Here is a 23509-nt window from a genome sequence, read left to right as displayed (position 1 = left end):
AATATATGTTAGAATTATCATTTTTAGAAGTGATTTGAAAGCTCACTCCACACTAAAGATTTGAGAAATTAAAATATCTAAAAATATTAATCAAATTTCTAAAATAAACTATCATTTTCCATTACATTGTGTACATACGTTGTGTTAAATTAAATAGTGATGGTGCAATAAAAATATACTTACGCAAGCATTTTCACATCTTTAAAGGCCAACTTTTTTATAAAAATTATTTAAAGCCAATTTTAGCAAATTTTCACTGCTAGTTTTAAGTTCATTTAGTACATTTAATAAAACTTAGTGTTGTATATAATTTTTTAAATAATAAATATAGATTTTTTGGGGGGGAGAAAATGTCACCTTTTACCTGGCTGAGCGGCAACGTTGGGTAAGATTCTACCGTTATCTGACTAACTGCTGCTCAACCTAACTTGCTGCTGCGAGAGGTCCACACACAGAGCAATCGCAGCAGGAAGGGTAGGCTGAGCAACAGTGGGTCAGATAACAGAGTCTGATCCAACATGTCTGCACAGCCAGATAAAAAGGGAACTTTTCTTAATAAAAAATAAAAATAATCAATATACATTATTTCAAAATTTTTTAAAAAAAGTTTCATTAAATGTATTAGACGTTTAAAAAAGGAGAAGTAAAAATTTGATGACAATTGTCAATTAAACTAATTTTAATCAATGATCCAAAAATGTTCAATATACAGGGTAAGCATAAAAATAGCTAAAGTTGAGTATTTTTTATAACAATTATATAGGTATCCCAAAGTAAAATACATAACTCACATGTTTTAGAGTCTAAAGTCTCAGTTGGAAGTGTTAATTTCACTGTAATTAAAAACAAAAATAAAATATATATATTTTTAGTTTTAATTCAAATCATGAATATATTTCATATGCACTATGCTAAACAGTGAACAAACTGTTTAGCAATGATCTGCGATCCAGTGACCAAAGACTTAAAGGGTCGCTGCAGACCCCTAAAGAACTTTATCTCGCTGAAAAGCTGTATGTGTGAAGAGTGTGTCCTTTTTTTCATTGTGACAAAAAGTGTAGGTTTCAATAGAAAAAAAAGTGTAGGTTTCATTGAAAAAAAAAAGCCTGGATATACCCCTTTGGCTTTTAAGCAGACAACAGGCAAGGCTGTTACTTCCTGGTTTCGTTAGCTCAATGAAGCTGACCTCAAGAGGCAGCAATTGCCCAGAGCACCTGACTTACAAAGACATTGAGCTGCATTGGAAGCCTGTGATTGGACAGCCACAAAAAGTGTGGGCGGGGTTAGAAGAGGAGGGCTTGTGAAGGCAGCAGACAAGAGTTCTGCAAGTTTTTCAAGCAGATTTTAGATATATCCCCACTGAATAATAAGTAATTATATGCAGGTAAGTTTTCATTTGGAGTATATCTACTAAACAGTAATTTTTTCATTTATTTTGTATTTGGGCATTGAGGTGTCCCTTTAAGCCACCATAACAGCTTCAATCAGTCAAAGTGCTTATGGTCCCTACAGTGTCCCTTTAAAAGTGCCGTAATGTGAAAGTAACTATCAAACATAACAATCAAAATGTTAGACATTTTGAAGCTTATACAGCCTTTTTCTATGCTTGGTAGCAGGGGCGGACTGACCGGTCGGGCACTTCGGACATGGTCCGAGGGCCCGGCCGGGAGGGGGGCCCACCATCAGGGGGCCTGGCCGCCCCTTTAAATGCTGCAGCCGCCTGAGCGCTCTCTTAAGAGCCTCAGGCGGCTGCAGCTTCTCACCTCACCTCCCTCCCCTGTAGCGTGGCCGAGCTGCACTCCGGTCCGCGGTGCCTGGCCGGAGTGATAGGAAGGTGCACAAACACTGTGCACCTTCCTGTCAGTCCGGCCGGGTACAGGAAACAGAAACTCCTGTTCCGCGCGGAACAGGAGTTTCTGTTTCCTGTACCCGGCCGGACTGACAGGAAGGTGCACAGTGTTTGTGCACCTTCCTATCACTCCGGCCAGGCACCGCGGACCGGAGAGCACCTCCCTTTCTCTTTTTGCCCCCCCTCCCTTTCTCTTTTTGCCCCCCCCCGGCCATGCTACAGGTGGGGGGGCAAAAAGAGAAAGGGAGGGGAGGGGGCAAAAATAGAAAGGGAGGGGAGGGAGGCAAAAAGAGAAAGGGAGGGGAGGGGGGCAAAAAGAGAAAGGGAGGGGAGGGGGCCAAAAAGAGAAAAGGAGGGGAGGGGGGGCAAAAAGAGAAAAGGAGGGGAGAGGGGCAAAAAGAGAAAGGGAGGGGAGGGGGGCAAAAAGAGAAAGGGAGGGGAGGGGGGGCAGAAAGAGAAAAGGAGGGGGAGTAGGGGGCAAAAAGAGAAAAGGAGGGGGAGGGGAGGGGGCAAAAAGAGAAAAGGGAGGGGAGGGGGCAAAAAGAGAAAGGGAGGGGAGGGGGGGCAAAAAGCAAAAAGGAGGGGAGGGGGGCAAAAAGAGAAAGAGAGGGGAGGGGGTACAAAGAAAGGGGGGTAAAAAGAGAGAGGGGGTAAGGGGAGGGGGGTAAGAAGAGGGAGGGGTAAGAAGAGAGAGGGGGTAAGAAGAGAGAGGGAGGGGGTAAGAAGAGGGGGGTAAGGAGAGGGAGGGGGGTAAGAAGAGAGGAGGGGGGAGTAAGAAGAGAGGGGGAGTAAGAAGGGGGTAAGAAGAGGGTGAGGGGGAAGTAAGAAGAGGGGGGAGGGAAGAGTAAGAAGGGGGGAGGGAAGAGTAAGAAGAGGGGAGGGGGGTAAGAAGAGGGGAGGGGGTAAGAAGAAGGGAGGGGGGTAAGAAGAGGGGGGAGGGGGGTAAGAAGAAGGGGGGCGGGAGTAAGAAGGGGGTAAGAAGAGGGGGAGGGGGGAGTAAGAAGAGGGGGAGGGGGTAAGAAGAGGGGGGAGTAAGAAGAGGGAGGAGTAAGAAGAGGTGGGAGTAAGAAGAGGGGAAGGGGGGTAAGAAGAGGGGAAGGGGGGTAAGAAGAGGGGTAGGGGGGAGTAAGAAGAGGGGGAGGGGGTAAGAGAAGAGGGGTAGGGGGGAGTAAGAAGAGGGGGAGGGGGGTAAGAAGAGGGGTAGGGGGGAGTAAGAAAAGGGCAATTGCCCCCTCCCCTGTCCGCAGGCACCATGCGGGCAGCCGGCAGGGGAGGGAGGAAGAGAGGACCCGGGAGCTCAGCCTGCAGCTCCTCTGGGTCCTTCTTGCGTGAGCACAGATCATTGCCGCGGTTACCACGGCAACGTTACGGCTCTGGCGAAAGTAAACTCTAGCCCTGGAGCTACGGGCTAGAGTTCACTCTCAACACTGGCCACCAGTTAGGCTTACAGCCAGCAAGCCCACAGCCTGCCAACCGTAGCCAGCAAGCCACAGCCTGCCAGCCAGCAAGCCACAGCCAGCAAGCCAACAGCCTGCTAGCCGCAGCCAGCAAGCCCACAGACTGCCGGCAGTAGCCAGCAAGCCCACAGCCTGCCAGCAAGCCCACAGCCTGCCAGCCGCAGCCAGTGAGCCCACAGCCTTCCAGCAAGCCCACAGACTGCCAGCCAACAACAGTAATTAAGGTAAGAGGAGCCAACTTGGCCTAGGTATCAGCGAGCTATGTTGTGTTGCTATATTGTGAATAGGAACCAGAGTGTTGGAGAGACCCCCCTCCAGGCCCCATTAGACTCCATTGTAGTCTCTAATGGGACCTGGAGGAAATTCTTTCTAACACACTCTCTAAAGGACACTGAGATAGCCTCTGCTAGAATACTCCCCCCTCCATGGCCCATTAGCCCTCAATTGTAGTCTCTACTGGGGCCTGGAGGCGACTGTTTCCAGCAGGGACACTGAGATGGCCTCTGTTAGAAAGACCCCCTTCCAAGCCTATTAGACTCCATTGTAGTCTCTAATAGGGCCTGGAGGGGATTCTCTCTAACACACTCTCTAAAGGACACTGAGATAGCCTCTGCTAGAAAGACCCCCCTCCATGGCCCATTAGCCCTCAATTGTAGTCTCTACTGGGGCCTTGAAGGGATTATTGCACTTTTGTTCCTTGTGTCTAAAGATTGTGTAGGGTGTGGCTGGAGGCGGTGCATGGAGGCGGGACATGGGTGGCGCTTGCTGCGGAGTATGGGTGGGGCCTGTAAGGGGGCCCTTGATTTATTTTGCCCGGGGGCCCTGAGGGTTCTCAGTCCGACCCTGCTTGGTAGCCATATTTAAAATGATACCACTCTAATAACATTAACAGACAGGAATTTGTTTTAATTATTAAATATGTTAACTCATGCTCAGTAACATCTAGCTGAGGGATATACCCTCATATAACCTTCGATAAACTCGGTGTTCTCATTTTATCTAAGTACCATCATTCACAACACTCGACAACAGTGACTCATAATAGTGTTAAGGCTAAAGTTTAGTTGTAAGCAAACTATAAGAATAAACTGTAAATTAAGTGATATTTCATAGATACCATAAACATAGATATATCTAATGATAGAATATTTGCAGTGCAATGTAATACGTTTGCAGTGATAAAATTCTCAATATTAAGCATTTATTTGGTGATCAGCAAATAAGGGGTTAAGCATTATACAACATCCATAATTTGGCAAAGACATCATATGGTATACGTCAGTACTCTGATGAAAGAAAACTTGACAGGCGGCATATGCGCTATCCTTACCCCAAACCCCATTAAGACACGGACACAGGTTCTACTGTTGGAAATATTCGTCCACAGCTTTATTAATTATTAATTAATTAAGGAATAACAAATAGGGTCATTGCCAACAAATATTATTAAAGCCAACATCCCCCCATATTTATAACATACCCCTGGCAATGACCACACAATAATAATAAAAATACCAATCTAATTAAGATACTAACACAGAAACTGGCCCTAGAATATGACCATATTTCAACCAGATTAAATTGTAGGGGTGTACCAAGACACCGCTACACCCCCAGGTTTGGAGCCACCGACAGGCTCGAACCTACCAACCAACGGTAACACTGCCTAATCCACACTAAAACTCTGGATGTCCACTTCCTCCTACTTCTACCCCCCGATTTAACCTGGCCATTCCCCGCCGCTGTGAAAAAAAAATGGAAAAATGTATAACCTAACCAAAGTCAGGGAGGGTGGGAGGGACAACTGACAGGTAAGTTTAGGTTCAATTAAAACCATCATTGCTCAGCCCTACCCAGCTTGCTAGCTGTCGCTCAACTTCCTTTGGCTGTTATGCCTACCTCCTGGCTCTGTCAAGGTCCACTCCCCTAGCTGCGCTGATTCATGGGCTACATTCTAACCAATGAATTGTTAGTATTATTTTGATTTTGACCTACTCATTGAGATCTATTAAACTATACCTTTATGAACAATTAATTTTTATTAATACATTGACAAACTGTCAGATTGCACCAGAAACGGTGTCTGTTGGATTATTCTTCACAACCAATAGTAGTGTCTGTCCATAAATTGTTCAAATCTCCAGGTAAAGAGATGATTGGCCAAGCGTGTGAGGATCCAGGTCAGTAAAAGAATCCATTACACAAAAAAATAAATAACAGATACAAATATTAGTGATAAAAAAAATAATAAACATAATATTCCTTGTATTTCTATAAATGGGATAAACATTATATGATGTGTGTGTAAAAAAAGGACATATGAGAATACTGTAAGATTAGATTCTATAGTAAAATGCTAAGCAATAAGGATAAAAGGTAAGTATGTACATAGTGAATATACTAAATACAGTATACAGAAGTACTAAAACACAATTTAAACAGTGAAAGATAGTAAAACCGAATGATCTGGCAAATTAGGAATGTCCCATCCCCAAAAGTATTTTGCTAGATCAATCCTTTTGTTATTTTTTTTTCCATTGTATCTGTTTACTGAATACTGATTTTCATTATTTAGTTATTTTTTTGTGGGAGCACTGGGGCCTGCATCCTTGGACGAAACTTGCTATGTATCGGTACGATTCTAGTCAACATCTGCCCCCTTCCGGTCCTTGCACCAACCAAAGTTGAGAAGAATGTGACCGTGCCCAGTCCTAAATGGTAATCCGGTTCTGCCGATGATGCTGTTCACACAAGTCTTCTCCCAACTGTATATATTTTATTCCATGATTCTGGTTGAGACTTGTTCAGACATAGGAGGGACCTCTGTGGGATTATAAAGGTAATTAATTATTCTCAAAATTAAATATAACACTGCATATTAACAGGGATAAAATCAGCAACCTGTGCTCGCGGGTAACTAATGACTCCATACAGATATGTACAGATGGAGGATTTGTTTCATGTGGGTTTAAAAGGATAATTTATCACAAAACATAAAAGAACCTGGCAGTAACTCTGTATCCAGCAGTCCGTCCACTGCCTGGCATATCACCCTCTTGATTTGAAGACAGTCCATGCTGTTTGATTTTGTCCGCACGTCCTCTGAGTTCCTGTGGATCTAAAGAATGCAATAATAGTCCAAGCTAGAAGACGGTAACATACAAATTTAGAACTATCCTGCAAGTATCTGTTTGCTATTTTCTATTTTGTATTTGATGATGTAATTGTTTTTTCCTGAATATTAGAGACAATGAAAAAAGAATACAGCGTGGATTTTCTGTTGGTGTGATTTATACACTATATATTTATTAGTGAGATCAGTAACACTGGGACATACTGTGATATATAACGGTACGTGCTGCTGAGATTGTTGGGAACGGAGATTTAACTATCATGGAAAAGACCATTTTATCTGTATATAGTGTAGAGAGAGAGAGTACGCTGAAAGTCTATTTCCATTAGAGCTTTCTATCTCAGCATATCTTAACTCCCAGCAACGTTTACATATGGGCTAAGTTTGCATTATCAAACTAAATGATGTCTCTGTAGCCTCACCTACCTTTTGACTCAGCTCTGTTTTTCACCCTACAAAAAATGCATGCATTAAAAATCCCGATTAATGATAAGATCTCGTATTTTCTTCTGCATCTCTGCAGAGGGACTGTAAATGGCAGCTGTATGATGTTATGCAGAGGAAATGGACAACTGTAATGTAATAGGGCTCAAAGTGAACAAAACAGACTGGCTGACTGTAAAACAGTTAACGTAAAGCTGACTTTACGCACTGTGTAAATGCTGCTTCTATTTCTCTAACAGACCAGCATCCTCCTGTCATCATGGTATGACATGTCCCCTCTCCGCCACACACTACATTCACCTCTTATTCTGACGGACAGTGTGACATACCTCCTCTCCGCCACACTCACTACATTCACCCCTTTCTCTGTCTGCTAGTGTGACATACCCCCTCTCGGCCACACTCACTACATTCACCCCTTTCTCTGTCTGCTAGTGTGACATACCCCCTCTCGGCCACACTCACTACATTCACCCCTTTCTCTGTCTGACAGTGTGACGTACCCCCTCTCGGCCACACTCACTACATCCACCCCTTTCTCTGTCTGCTAGTGTGACATACCCCCTCTCGGCCACACTCACTACATCCACCCCTTTCTCTGTCTGAAAGTATGACATGCCACCTCTCAACCATACTCACTACATAGTTACATAGTTTCATAGGCTGAAAAGAGACGCGTGTCCATCAAGTTCAGCCTTCCGCAAGTTTGTTTTTTGCTGTTGGTCCAAAAGAAGGCAAAACTTAAATAATTCCTCCAATAATATGGGGAGAATTGGTTAAAGGGACATAATAGTCACCAAAACAACCTTATCTTAATTTTTGGTGTATAGATTACGCACCTGCAGTCTCACTTCTCTATTCTCTTCCATTTAAGAGTTAAAACAACATGTTTCTGTTTATGCAGCCCTAGTCACACTTCCCCTGGCTGTGACTCACACAGCCTGCATGAAAAAAGTCTCATATTCAATTAGATGGTAAAACTTATTTCAGATGTTTTTATCACCTGCTCTGTAAAATGGAACTTTAATTACACTCAGGAGACATCTGCAAGGTCTATCAAGCTATTAACAGTGCAGTAGACAAGGAATTCTAAATTAAACAGACTTTGCAATAAAGGAAGTGTGGCAAACCATACGTTATTCCTCTCTTATTTGTTCATAAAAGAACTATTTAACTACCCCTGGCTCTGTACTTTCCACCCTCAATGTTAAACACCCCAAATCGCCTCTGCCCTGGCAAGCATTCAGTTCCCGAAAGTCGCAAGGTCCCAGCGGGACCTAGTACCAAAACATGTGGAACTCTAGCTTCCCCGGTAAACGTAACCCTCTGTTTTACTCCACTTCCCGACCTGCCAGGAGAGCGCTATTTGGTGGGGAGGTACTATGGATTGAAAGGACTAATTGCTCCCTGAGAGCCAGGAGGAGCCCCCCTTTGTTTATCTGGCCAAAGGCACATTTACTTTTCTTGGCTTGACTGGCCAAAGGCACATTTACTTTTCTTGGCTTGGATTTTGCTAGCGGCTGGTCAATTCTTGACTCCGGTGGTGATTTGTTTATTCTCCAAGGATCCGGGCGTTATTTTTCCAACTTGGGTGCTCAAACCACATCTATCAGGGAATGTATAATGTGTTGGAGTTCCTGCTTGTTTTAATATGTTTTGGGGATATTTTAATGCTGTGTCCTCTGTATCCGGGAGATAATTAGCTTAAGCGAGGGCTAACTCAATTATCTCCCAGATTCAGAGGCACCAGGGCAGGCTTACTCTGGGGTGACTAGGGACCCCATGCTGGGTCCTTGTATAAAAGACTGTGCTTTCCCAATACAGATCAGTATTACTCCCAGAACTATGTGTCATCTAGTTACTGTGGGAAAGGGTTAAAATTACTGACCAGCGCTTCTTCCAGCGGAGATACCCAGTTGGGGTATTGGAGTTCCACTACAGGAAGTTTCAAGATAAGATCTCTCTTTACAGGAAGTGTTTAGGAAGCCTGTGCAAGTCACATACAGAGAGGTGTGGCAGGGGTCTGCATAAACAAAGTGATTTAACTCCTAAATGGCAGTGATTTATACACCAATTTTTTTTCATAAACCTTAAGTTGTTTTGGTTTCTCTTTAAGCTTGAAATGTAAACTTTAAAAAATAAAAAAAAATAAAAAACATTCGGAAGCTTCCTGGAGTACTTCAGGGGTTAACTGGAAACAGACTCTTATGAAATGCCTTAGTAACACCCTCCTGACGGTCAGTCAGATAGCTGAGAGGGTTTACTGGAAATATTCAAAGAGGTTGTGAGCGCTTCTCATAGAAAATATTTGGTTTTAGTGCTCTATGAAAAGCATTCTATGGACAGAGGATGATGTCTGCCATACAGGTGCTGTAGGATCCCAATCCCAGGCAAATAACAGGCAACAATTAATTTAGTGAATAATCTCCCATCCATCATCCATCCCTGCCTCCCTCCCTCCCTCCCTCCCTCCCTCCATCCATCCATCCATCCATCCATCAATCATTCCATCCCTCCCTCCCTCCCTCCCCCTCCCTCCAACCATCCATTAATCCATCCATTAATCATTCCATCCATCCATCCATTCATCCCTGCCTCCCTCCAACCATCCCTCCCTCTAACCATCCATCATCCATCAATCATTCCATCCACCCATCCATCCCTCCCTCCCTCCCCCATTCATCCATCCATCCATCCATCAATCATTCCATCCATCCCTCCATCAATCATTCCATCCATCCATCCCTGCCTCCCTCCAACCATCCCTCCCTCCAACCATCCATGCATCCATCAATCATTCCATCCATCCCTCCCTCCCTCCCCCATCCATCCCTCCCTCCATCCATCAATCATTCCATCCATCTCTCCCTCCTCCATCTATCCATCAATCATTCCATCCATCCCTACCTCCCTCCCTCCCCCCATCCATCCATCCATCAATCATTCCATCCATCCATCCATCCCTCCCTTCCTCTCTCCCTCCCTCCCTCCCTCCCTCCCTCCAACCATCCATCCCTACCTCCCTCCAACCATCCATCAATCCATCATTTGATTCACAGAAGCAACCAGTAGAGGGAAGAAAGACGATCAGTTAAAAAGATCTCTCTCTCTCTCTCGTCCATATGCCATTTAGGGTTTACAAAATTTGGACAAGACAACAATTACTCAAAATTCAAACGAGTCACAATTTGTTTTTCATCACTTTTTGTTACTCATTGATATTTTTTGCTCACTTGATGATATAGTCACGGATCACATTCACAAAATAGGGGATTAATATTACTATGGAAAAAAAATTGTATTCCCAATAGGAAGGAACAAAAAGGAAAAAGAGCGTGTCAAAGGCTGCGTTTTCAATTGCTCGGGCTGCAGGTCCAGGCAATAGACACCAGAACCATTACATTAAGTTGTATACTTTACATTAAGCTGTAGTGGTTCTAAAATTAAAGGAGCGAGGAGTCATGATCTTACGTCGGAGGGTAATAGGATCAGGACAAGGTGGGTGAGCACTTTTTTACATGGAACACGAAGTTGACCCTTGGAGTAGACTTCCACTTTTGGTGGTAACAACAAAGACGGTAAGATTGACCTAGAATGCCTGGGATCGATATATGGCTATTCTAGGAACTAATTACGTTTAATAGTCACATGTGGATATATGGGCAGCCTCGATGGGACTTTCAGTTCTTATCTGCTCTCACAGTCTATATTTCTGTTTCTAAAGCCAATATATCTACAAGACAGCAAAAAGCATACGGTATACTGGAAACTATTAATAAATTAACTGAATTCTTTAGGTGATGTTTACAATACCATAAGCACTTCACCTGATTGCATTATTTCAGATTTTTGTAGTGGTTATGGTATACAGTATATAGGCATTTGCTATTTTTGTTGTAACGCTTTTGGAGAGAACTGACAAACTTTATCCTTGGACATTAATCATAGGCTGAGAGTCCAAGGTTTGGAGTAAGCCTGCTACTGCTTATTTCTGAGTTTTTGGAAATTATGAGTCTATAACTTTAATAGCAATCACAGGTTTCAAAAACAAAGTATTATTTGTAGAAAGAGACAAATACCCCCATGGTATTGCAGTGTGTCTCTCTTCCATAAAGGCAGTGTTTTATTACTACCCACAAGTGTAACAATAGCCCTCGTGTAGACTTTAAACAAATATTTAAGGAGTTATATGGTCATATTACAAACTTGTCCATTTTACTTTTCACATTTTCACCAATTGATTTACTGGACTCATGTCACTAGTAGGACCTTTCTAATTTTGTCAGTTTCGTCACCAATGTCTGTTGAATTTGAAAATAGTTTTTATTATACAGCTAGATTTGCATTTTACCTTATCTGTCAGCTAGTGTATTGAAATTCTTGCGATTTACATTCTGGGCAATGATCCAGCCTGGGTGCCCATCCTTAACATTAAGGGAGACAGCCATACTTAGCATACTTGGGTACAGAGATTGCCTGCAGCTGTGCATCATTGGCGGACAAGCATCGGAGCACTGAGACAGTTTGTGATAGCATTCCAATGCCAGAGAAGGCTCTGTAAATCAAAGCTTAAATGTATACAGAAATCATCTTTTTCAGAGAACCTGTTCTTCCGCGAGAATGGCCAAAGTCGATTAATGCACATGATCTTTCGCACAATACTATCTCACCATTAGTGATGACTGAAAAGTTAACAGCTCTATTTCATGATTTCTCATTTATAAACTCATTGTACTACTCATCTTGATGTGGTGCAATTTTGGGCACTAGTTTCATCAGGATATTGAGGTACTAGAAAAAGTGCAAAGACGGGCTACACAATGAATAAGGGGAATGGAAAATTTTAGTAATAGAGAATGCTTATAAAAACTGAAATTGAAAGCTGTAAAAGAGGTTAAATAATAGCCCTATAAAAATGTATGCAGGGCCATTACAGACAGCTGTCCAGCAATCTAATCATTAACAGGACTGTATACAGGACAAGCAGAGGCGTAACTAGAAATCACTGGGCCCCGGTGCGAAAATTGCCCCCAAGCATCTAATCCCCCCAAGCCCCTCCATTTGTCTCATACCCCCTCTATGCTCCCCCATGTGCCTCATCCCATACATCTCATTCCCTCCGTCCCAGTAAGTAGTGTCTGTTTCTGTGTGTATGTAAAGGACGCGTTGTGTGTTTCTGTGTGTGTAAGGGATGCATTGTGTGTGTGTCTGTGTGTGTAAGGGATGCATAGTGTGTGTGTGCAGGGGTGTATTTGCCGCGAGGCAAACAAGGCATTTGCCTTGGGTGGCATTTTCCAGGGGGCGGCAAAAAAAGCCGCCCCCAAACGCCCAGGGCAAATGCCTTGTTAGCCTTGAGGCTAACAGACATCCTGGGCTGGTGGCTGCTGGGCTGGTTGCTGGGCGGGCGGCTGGCGAGGGAGCACTTCCTCTGAGCTGTCTGCTCAGCTCCCTCGCGCGCCGCAGAGTGAGGCTGGGAGCCGGAATATGACATCATATTCCGGCTCCGCCTCCCAGCCTCACTCTGCGGCGCGCGAGGGAGCTGAGCAGACAGCTCAGAGGAAGTGCTCCCTCGCCAGCCGCCCGCCCAGCAACCAGCCCAGCAGCCCGACCGGCAGCCCCACTAGACCCCAGGGAGAGGGAGAACCCCCCCAGCATTCCCAAAGGTAAGGAGGCTGGGGGGGTAAATAAAAAAAAAATGAGTTAATGTGAGTGAGTGTGTCTGTTAGTGTGTGTGTGTGTGTGTCTGTTAGTGTGTGTGAGTGTGTCTGTTAGTGTGTGTGAGTGTGTCTGTTAGTGTGTGTGTGTGTGTCTGTTAGTGAGTGTGAGAGTGTGTCTGACTGTGGGTGTCTGTTAGTGTGTGTGAGTGTGTCTGTTAGTGTGTGTCTGTTAGTGAGTGTGACTGTTTGTCTGTTAGAGTGTGTGTGTGTGAGAGTGTGTCTGTTAGAGTGTGTGTGTGTCTGACTGTGTGTGTCTGTTAGTGTGTGTATGTCAGTGTGTGTGAGTGTGTCTGTTAGTGAGTGTGTGAGTGTGTCTGTTAGCAGCTAACAGACACACTCACACACTCACTAACAGACACACTCACTAACAGACACACTCACACTCACTAACAGACACACTCACACACAGACACACTCATACACTCACACACACACACTGACAGATACGCATCCATTAGCTAACAGTTAGCTAATGGATGCGTATCTGTCAGTGTGTGTGTATTTAGAAGGCGGGGGAAGGGTTGGGTGGGGGTGGCGGGGGGGGGGTGAGGGGGCGCCTGAGTTTTGTCCTGCCTAGGGCAGCACAAAACCAGGATACACCCCTGTGTGTGTGTGTGTGTAGGGATGCAGTGTGTGTGTGTGTATGTAGGGATGCATTGAGTGCGTGTGTCTGTGTGTGTAAGGGATGCATATTGTGTGTGTGTGTGTGTATGTAGGGATGCATTGAGTGCGTGTGTCTGTGTGTGTAAGGGATGCATATTGTGTGTGTGTGTGTGTATGTAGGGATGCATTGAGTGTGTGTGTTTGTGTGTGTAGGGATGCAATATGCAGTGTGTGTGTGTGTGTAAGGGATGCATATTGTGAGTGTGTGCATGTGTAGGGATGCATTGTGTGTGTGTGTGTCTGTGTGTGTAGGGATGCAGTGTGTGTGTAGGGGTGCAGTGTGTGTGTGTGTGTAGGGATGCAGTGTGTGTGTGTATCTGTGTAGGGATGCAGTGTGTGTATGAGAGCGTGTTTGCTGTGTAGTCTAGGGGCTGTGGGGTGTGGCTGTGGTTACCACGGCAACACACAGAAAGTCATGACTCCTCCCCTTCCTGCTGTGCAAACTCTGCAAAGAGCCGGGGAGGAAGATCAAAAGATCTCCCTGACCGGGTCTGTGTGCTTGTAAGGGGCCCGGGCTCGTGGGGTCTTCAGGTGGCCTGGGCCCCTTACAAGTGAAGTGCCTGTACCCCCCGACTGGCCCACGGTCACAGGGATCGCTCTCCCCTGCCGGCTCTGCTCTTAGTGTAATGCTGGCAACATGCAGCTCCACCGGGTTGTCCTCTCGCAAGCTCAGAGCATTGCCGCGGCAACGCTCTGAATCTCACTACTTGAACCACTTGAACCACCAGGGCTTCTCCACCGGACCACCAGGGCTCAGTGCTGTCCCTCCTCCCAGGCAAAGGTAAGCAGGGAGGGGAGGCATTAAAATTATTATTTTAAATTAAAAAAATATAAAGTATATATATATGAATTTGCCCTCTTACCCCCACAGACCCCACACCACACAAATACTCCCCCCCACACACTGCTCCCCATACACACACACTGCCCCCATTCACACACACACACTGCTCCCCATACACACACACCACCACCCCATACACACACACTGCCCTCCATTCACACACACTGCCCTCCATTCACACACACTATCCCTTAATTCACACACACTATCCCTTCATTCACACACTGCCCCATACACACAATTACCCCCATACACACATACTGCCCCCCCATACACACACTACCCCTCATACACACACATTTCCCCCATACACACACTACCACCCCCTACACACACACTGTACCCCTCACATACAAACTGTACCTCTCATGCACAAACTGCCCCACATACACACACTGCATCCCTTACTAACACACACACACTACATCCTTCAAAAACACAATGCACCCCTGTACACACACTGCACCCCATGCACACACTACCCCCCCCCCCCCACACACACACATTTCCACCCCACACCCACACTGTACACGTCACACAACCTGCCCCCCACACTCTGTACCCCTCACACACACACTGTATCCCTCATGCACAAACTGCCCCACATACACACACACTGCATCCCTCACACACACACACACACACACACACTACATCCTTCACAAACACAATGCAGCCCCGTACACACACTGCACCCCTCACAAGCACACACTGCAACCCTCACACACACGCACACGCACACTGCACCCCTGACACACACACTCCACCACTCACACATACATATTGCACCCGTCACACACACACACACACTACAGCCCTTATCTCGGCAGTCCCCAGGTAAGTTGTCAAACTGTTCTTAAACAGTTTGACTACTTACCGTGAGAGGGCACTACTGGAACCATAACCACTACAATGTAGTGGTTACTGTGCCTGGATTGTTTCTTTAAATAATCTACCAGTGCCACTCCCAAGATTAGGTTCTGGATCTGCGCCTGAACGGCAAGCATTTCTGGTGAACTGGGGCCCAGTACATGCCGTAGCAACCTAGAAAATTGTTTTGACTTGGGGCGCCTTGGAAAAATATTGAAATATTAAGGGTGCCTTGAAAGTAAAATGTTTGGGAACCACTGCTCTAGAAAATACATCTAGATGAGATATTTCCAGGTTTGATATCAACACAGAGATTTTGAATAATATTTTAGTCAGTGGATTGCTGATATCGATTATTAGAAACCATTTTGTTAAATTTGCTTCCATTTTATATAATAGTAGTATTTGTAGTTTAATATTCCATTTTATATAATAACATTTGTAGTTTAATATTTAATTTTATATAATAGTATTTGTAGTTTATTATTCAATTTTTTTATAATAATGCTTGTAGTATAATATTCCATGTTATATAATAGTATTTGATTTATCTTATAATAGTTCAGTTTTGTCAAGGTACATTGAGCTGAAAAATTGGCAAAAACAAGTGTAACTTATGACCCTGGGCGTCATTCCCAGATTCTTGACTTCCAGAGTGTAATTGTAACAATCTTGTGAAGCTCATGTAATGAAAATAAGGCAGAGGTAATTATGTTACGTTAGGAATTACTTCTATCTGAATCCCATTAACCATTTACACTCCTCATTCACTGATGTGAAAAATAAACTAAAAACTAAAGAATATTGATCTTCTTTGAATGCCGTGTGTAAGGGTGACAATGAGGGAATATGTGTTTGGGTAGCCGTTGTTAAAATGGAATGTGTGCAAATATTCCTGAAATGAAGGGTGACGCTTATATGAGTTAAATAGAAATAGCTTATTTGAAGGATTGGAGGATTGAGTTTAATAATTCACAGTGTCATGGAATTTAGATGTCAGAGTCCCGTATAAGACACATTTGTCAGGGTTTGGATATATTTTTATACATTTTGGTTATTTGTACAGAGCAAAGAATGTTAGTAGATGGAAAACGTTAAGTGCTTGCGGTATGTCTTATAAAGGGTTTCTGTGTTTTAAAGTTGCTAGAAGAGATACTAGGCTGTTTGTGAGGGAACTAAAGGATGTCTAAATAGACAGACAGACAGAGCAATAGACATACATGGAGTAGTAACAAATGAGACGTACATCAGTTTACAAACGTACAAACCTACATCTACTGTAAATTGGAGTTAGACAATCTGCCCAGTTTCTACAAATTTATAAAATGAATAGCGAGTGTTTGGGGTCCTACAAAGCTGTGTTAGTGACTCTGCCTGAGTTTTGCATAGCAGCATATTGTGAATACATTGTAAGTAAACTATTTGTATCTATATTTATAAATGCCAAAAAACAAACCCCCCAAAAACCTGAGGGGAGACGCAAGTTAAAGGAGAGACCTCTCCTAATGACAGAAACTGTATGTCCTCCTTCTCAGACCAGCGTTTTCTCTGAACTCTGAGCAGTGTGTTTGTGTACGGGGGGCGATATCTTCAGAGCAGTGGCTGAAATACTGCTGTATATATTTTGCCATGTTCAGTTATTTTCTACAATAAACCTGCAGACATTTTGGAGACTCTTCTTGTAATTGTTTGGTTATATGGGTAATGTTCTAAAGAGTGCGGTTGACGGATCTTATCCTCTGTATTTTTACAGAACCTTCTCTAAGCAGCATGAATCCCGTCCTGGCTGCTGTGGCACTTGTCTCCGTCTTGGTATTTCTGTGGTTTATAAAACATACACTTGTTAGAGGAAACCTTCCCCCAGGGCCACCACCGCTTCCACTTGTGGGTAACTACCTACAGATTATTAAGATTCAGCTTGTTCCATTTGTAAAAGAGGTGAGTGTCTAAAAACCCCAAATAAACCGCCGCTGTCCCCAGTCATTTCTGTGCTGTCTGAGTCTGGATGAAGAACAATTTGCCGCTATGGTGCAAATTGTTATTACTGTACCTATGATATACGAAAACTATAGAATGAGCACAGGAACGACCCAGTCAGTTACAAAACATTAGTTAAGGAACACTAGCTTTAGGAATACAAATCTGGATTCCTGGATTCCTAACGCTATCGTGTTCATGTACCTGCCCTTCCCCCACGTGCAAAAAAAATTATAAAAAAATAAAACAAAAACCCTTACTTTGTTCCAGTCCCAATGCTCTCTTAGCACTGCTCAGCTCTCCTCCCCCAGCAACGCCGTGGAGGACACATGGCCTCTCTCGGATAGTCCAATCCAATCCAATGCTCCTACTAGAGTATTGAGGACCTAATGTATGAACGCTGTGCACACATTCAAACTTTCCCATTGGAAACTTTGAATCAATGCTGTCCTATGGGGGCTTGTGCATCAAGTGATGGAGTTTATCATACTGAGAGCCATGAGGGACAGACTTAACCCTGTAATGTAAACATTACAATTTCTGAAAAAAAAATTTTTTTTTAAGAAAACAGGGACACTGCACCCAGATTAAATCATTGAGATGACGTGATCTGGGTGACTACAGTGTTCCTTTAAAGATTTGTCCACTCACAAAAGACAAGTTTATTTTTGGGTAATCAGAAATGTACTGTATATACAAACACGGACTTGTTCAGAAACATGCAACATCCTATGACTGACATGTTAAACCACCATGCGGTCACCAAACAATAAAAATAAAATAATAATAATAACGTGAGCAAACTGGGTTAATTACTAAAGTGAGAATTCAAAGTGAAGGAGTAAAAATGAAATCATAGCCGTCTTAGAAAATGTTTCCAAACTTTGAACTCTCATTTTATTAAATACCCCTGTAAGAGAGGATCCCCGTGTGACTGTATTCCCAATACGCCACAGAGGGTCATGTGATGCAGTGAGTTAGATGTAGCGGCTCCCTCGTACTCTCTACTAATCAGGTCGGACCAACCACGTGATCCCTGCCAAACTCCTAACCTTAGCTATTAATCAATAAAATGCACGATCACACTTTTCTCCCCATTAGTATTTATGCTCTCACACTCTAAACGTTATAATAATCTCAAAGCCCATGGGGTGAAGGAATAAATCCCTGTCTACACTCCTATTCATAATTATTATTCCAAAAACCCCCCTAGGAAATTACTAATTTGAGAAATATTTATTTAAAACAAATGCTGATTGCGTCATGAAATATTGTGCAATACTCCTTGTAAACATTTTCTGTGCCAAGGAATATCTTTATTTAAATGAATATACAGTGTTGCCAAAGTCTGTTTCTGGCTAGTTACAGATTGGGAAAGGGTTTTAATTCTGCAGAATAAATATGGTACTTTGTTCCATTGTCACACCCTAATACTGGGTCACTTTCTTTGTCCCCTTATAATAAAAATGAAATCAAGTAGAAATTAGAATAGATTCTGCTAATCCATTAATGACCTTCCAGCGAGATTAGAAAATCCAGTGTTATTGATTAATTACCAATTGTAGATTTTTTAGAATTTCCATTTATTTGAAATGTATAATGTAAATGGTTAGTCTAGATTCACGTTGGCTAGGTTAACATTATCTGGATTGTGACATTCTCACATCATTCACACGACTCTTCTAATGCAGATGAGATGCAGATATGGGGACGTCTTCACAATTTATTTGGGACAACGCCCGGTGGTTGTGGTGTGTGGTTGCCAGGCGCTGAAGGATGCTCTCCATCGTCATGGGAATGCATTCAATGGACGTGGCTATACCCCATGTATGACTGAATTTTATAAAGATTTTGGTAAGAAACATAATTGTTTTGGTAAACTGACTTTACAATTAATACAAGGATAATACCGGAAGGGGACTATTTCAAACTTGTCAGAAATTCCCATTTTGTTTGAGCTTTGGTCTCATGTAAATCTGCATTATTTTATGATATTCTGTTCAGTACCTGGTTTTGGTGGTATTTGTAACGGATCGACGGGCACCCCGACTGGGTACCTCCATTGAAGGATACTCCTAGCGCTTCCTGAGGACTCCAAGCACTGCAGCAGACACCACAACCACCGAACCGGAGAAGCATACGAATGCTCTCAAGCATATGAATGCTGTAAACAGCTGAACAGGAAAAGCATACAATCAGCTTACACTCCTGGCAATCAGCATACAATCCAATTACCCCAATAACGAGACGACACTTCTTTTTGAGGGTCAAGCAGAACTGACTGTACTGGCACATACAGCCTCTTTTATTCAGAATCCACAAACATAGTACAGACCACAGGGTTTTACAGAGCAACCAATCAATCCGTACAATACACACAGACACTCCCACACAAAATCCTCCCCTCTGCCTGTGATATGATTACTGAACACAATGGGAAATATAATTATCACAGGCAGAGAAATACAGTTTTTACAAAATATTAATAACTTCCAAAATATACATTCCACAAACATAAAACATACATTTTCAGAATCAGCATGCTTGAAATATACACATACTCGAAAATCAGGGCAATCGATTCAGGGATTAAAAAGTTAAGGGAAAGTCCTATTTGACCAAATGAAGCATGACTTTTCTGCCCAAAACCAGTTCCACAGAGTCTTCTATCCTGGAGATAATTGGGGAGCAATCCAATTATCTTCAAGGACAGAGGCAAAACTCCATTAGCCACATGGTAGCAAAATACAATAAAATACATAAAAATATATAACTGTGCAGCTATTGCATAAAACAGGTACATTCGACATATCCCCAGATAGCTTAGATCTGAGTGCACATTATGACTGAATGGCGCTCAGATCACATACATACAGTTCAATTGCCATGGAGCCAAAGTCTTTCACATAGTCTTTCGTTATACGAATGGGCTCCATGGCATAGCTATCTGGGGTAACACTGCTCACATAGGGAAAGTACAGAATGAGCATTTTAACATGGGGCCATAGTCACAGGGCAGGAGGCTGGCAATCAGTCTTCTCCAATGCCTAGTGGCGAGGCTGGTTTCGCCACAGTATTTAACTGCAAGAAATTACTGACTGTCCTGTTTTCAGATATCACATCTATAAATTCCATGTACTGCCCATCAGTCGTGTCAGACATTTTGTGGTTAAAATCAATCTTCTATTACAATTCACAATTTAGCAGTTGTGACTCCATCTTGCTTGCTGGCAGAATGTAAAAAGATATACAAATATGTATTCCTAGCGCTATTGAGCCCTAGTCACCATTTAGGTGACTAATGCCCTGTTTCGTGGCGAATAAGTGGTTAATTAACCATTTATTTGCTTACCTTAATCCAGCGCCGGGCTCCCTCAGCACTGGTGACCTCTCCTCCTCCATCGACGTCAGCTTCCGAATGTGCATGCGCGGCCAGAGGTGCACGTACATTTAAACCCACCCATAACAAATCATTACTCAATGCTTTCCTATGGGGATTTTTTTGACACTGGACTCCGTGAGGACGTCCAGCATCAAATAAGTGATTTACTGTGTGATGTGATTCAAGTGTGATGTGCAAATCGTGGAAGCGGCCTCTAGCTGTCAGGGAGACAGCCACTAGAGGCTGGATTAACCCTCAGTGTAAATATAGCAGTTTCTCTAAAACTGCTTTGTTTTCAGCTGCAGGGTTAAAACTAGGGGGACCTGGCATCCAGACCACTTCATTGAGCTGAAGTGCTCTGGGTGCCTATAGTGGTCCTTTCACTCTATTCATTCAGTGAAAAAAGAAAAGGCCTGTGTACAGGAGCAATTTGTAAAATGTGGAATGTAGCTTATCCAAATACTAAGTCTTACACTGCCTGACACTAGGTTTTAATATGAGATAAGGTGTCTCGTTACAGAGTATCTTTGTAACCTAATGTGTTAGAAATGAAAGGGAGATTAGAAAAACCCATACTTAAAATGTATATTTATAGGCTTGATTATATAAATATAAGACATTTCGCCTCTTTAACACCTTAACCCCTTAAGGACACATGACATGACATGTCATGATTCCCTTTTATTCCAGAAGTTTGGTCCTTAAGGGGTTAAGGACATCGGGCGTTCTATGCCGTCCTTTTTCGGGCTGTCCTAAACGCCGGCGGGTGGCATAGAACGTCCCCGCCGAGTACCTGCGCCAATCGATGCTCCTAGTGCTTGTCGAGGACTCCAAGCCCTCCAACTGACACCATCAGCACTGCAGACCCCATTTCCAGCGATGCAGCTGCGCTGGGGTCTCGCCGTCCTTCACCCACCCTGGACCCAAGGCCAGGATCCAGCTTCCAGTGAGCAGGCCTCTCTTCCTCCAGAGAGTGTAGCAGGAACAAGAACAGCTCTTACAAGAGCTTACCCTGGGGAGTATAGTGTGAATATAGCAATCCCTGCAGTGTAGTTATCCCATCCCCCAGCATGAGCCAAGGCTTCAAGTAGTTCTGTTTAATTGAAGCAAGCACTCACAATTTATACAATTCCCCAGGCCAGAGGCACACCCCCTGGACCTGATGGTACACAGGCATACAAAGGACACAAACCATTTAAAACAATACAACAATGTCTGACACTCCCATTCATTACAGCAAAATCCTCCCCTCTGTCTGTGATATAATTACTGAACACAATAGGCTAACATAATTATCACAGGCAGGAAAATCCACAGTTTGGCACAATATTCATAACTTTAAAAGTATACATCACATTCACATAAAACTTACATATTCTGAACCAGCATACACAGTATACAAACATATGCCAAAATCATACCAATTGGTCCAGTGGTTCAAAAGTTAAGTGGAAGTCTTTTTTGACCGACTGCAAGCATGGTGAAAATATCTCTATTCACAACAACAGCAAAAATACACAAAAAATACATAATTCCTATCATAGAGAACAGAACCCCCCACATTCAATATATCCGAACAGCACTCAGATCCCACGAACACAGTCAAATCGCCATGGGGTTAAACAATAGTAAGGGCTGATATAGAGATTGAGGAGGGACAAAGCAGCCAGTTTAAATTCTCTGGACTTTCAGCCTGGGTTGCCAGGCAGGTCCCTCAAATAGTAAGTAAAAATATGATATAAATATATTTGTAGAATTTAAAAAAAAAAAAATATATATATATAATATTATATATATATATTTAAATTCTACAAATATATTTTTACATAATCAAGTCATTTTATTAATTACTATTTGAGGGACCTGCCTGGCAACCCAGGCTGAAAGTCCAGAGAATTTGGTTCGCAAGACCTATATTTAACCCTGTAACTTTCTAGGACACAATAAAACCTTTACAAATATTAGCGTAAAACACAAACACTGGCCAAAATTGGCATTCAAATTAGTTTTTTGCATTTTTTTACACACAAACAAATATGAACACTAAATTTGGCCAGTGTTTGTAACTAAGTGGCTACTAGAAAAGACTGGACATACCCCATTTGCAATACCTTGGGTTGTCTACTTTTGCAAAGGGTATGCCATCATGGGAATAATTCTCATTCCTGGGCTACCATACGGTCTCAAAGGCAACATAATCAATCTGGCGAATTTCAAAGTGTATAACATGAAAAATGTAACATGCTATATTTGACCCTGTAACTTCCCAAAACAGCATAAAACCTGTACATAGGGGGTACTCTTTTACACGTGAGACATTGCTGAATACAAATATGTGTATTTCATTGCATTAAAAGCAAACAGTATTATGACAGTCACAGTTAAAATGTCATGTAGAACTAAAAAATATATAAAAAATGTCTTATTTTCTTCCATTTTTCTATATTTTATTCATATTAAATTATGTTTCATAGCTAAATATGTGATGTTAAATGAAAGCCCTATTTCCCCTGAATAAAATGATATATAATAAGTGCGGGTGCACTTAATATAAAAGAGGTGAATTACGGTTGAACAGACATATAGTCAAATTCCAAGTTTTGTTTACGTTTTATTTTGATCACAGCGTCTATATTTGGCTCAGTTCTTAACCCCTTCACGACGGGTGACGGACGAGGTCCGTCATCCTGGGGATGGCCTTAATGACGGGTGACGGACCTCGTCCGTCACGCGGTAAAATTAACGCCGCGATCGCGCAGTGCCGGCGATCGCGGGGTTAACGCTGTTGCTGGGTCCCTCTGAGTCAGGGGCAGACCAGCAACAGCAAATCGCGATGTCCCAGCACATGTGATCGCTGTAACAGCCAGTCACAGCGGTCACAATACTGCTGGGATATCTGATCCGCCTCCCTCCACCTCGTGTGGGTTTGTGAAGTGGAGAGAGACGGATCGTTGCAACATTGTGTTCCAGAAGAATAGTGAATATCTTTAAAAAGTTCCTAATCCCTTTCCCCTTCCTTAAAAAAAAATATTAACCCTTTCCCTGCTGCTTGATCACTGCTAGCAGTGATCAATATACAGGTCACAGTACTTTACTGTGATCTATTTGTTTTTTTTTTACACTTAAGGGTTAAATTTTATTTTTTTTGTAACCCTAAGGGGTTAAATTGTATT

The 23509-nt window shown here is 42.9% G+C and overlaps 1 protein-coding gene across 1 annotated transcript in view; it reads left to right on the top strand.

Moving 5' to 3' along the window:
• Positions 1-5973: 5973 nt before the first annotated feature.
• Positions 5974-23509, top strand: part of LOC134573445 (cytochrome P450 2B1-like) — a 45534-nt gene continuing 27998 nt past the window's right edge. Inside the window, exons 1-3 of the mRNA XM_063433210.1 lie at positions 5974-6145; positions 16731-16915; positions 18646-18808. Coding sequence (XP_063289280.1) covers positions 16748-16915; positions 18646-18808 — 331 coding nt within the window. The 5' untranslated portion in view covers positions 5974-6145; positions 16731-16747. The remainder of the gene's footprint in view (positions 6146-16730; positions 16916-18645; positions 18809-23509) is intronic.

The sequence above is a fragment of the Pelobates fuscus genome, chromosome 9 (genome assembly GCF_036172605.1).
Source record: "Pelobates fuscus isolate aPelFus1 chromosome 9, aPelFus1.pri, whole genome shotgun sequence".
Classification (NCBI taxonomy): Eukaryota; Metazoa; Chordata; class Amphibia; order Anura; family Pelobatidae; genus Pelobates; species Pelobates fuscus.
The sequence above is the reverse complement of the archived record's forward strand: the minus strand, read 5'-3'. Positions and strand labels throughout refer to the sequence as shown.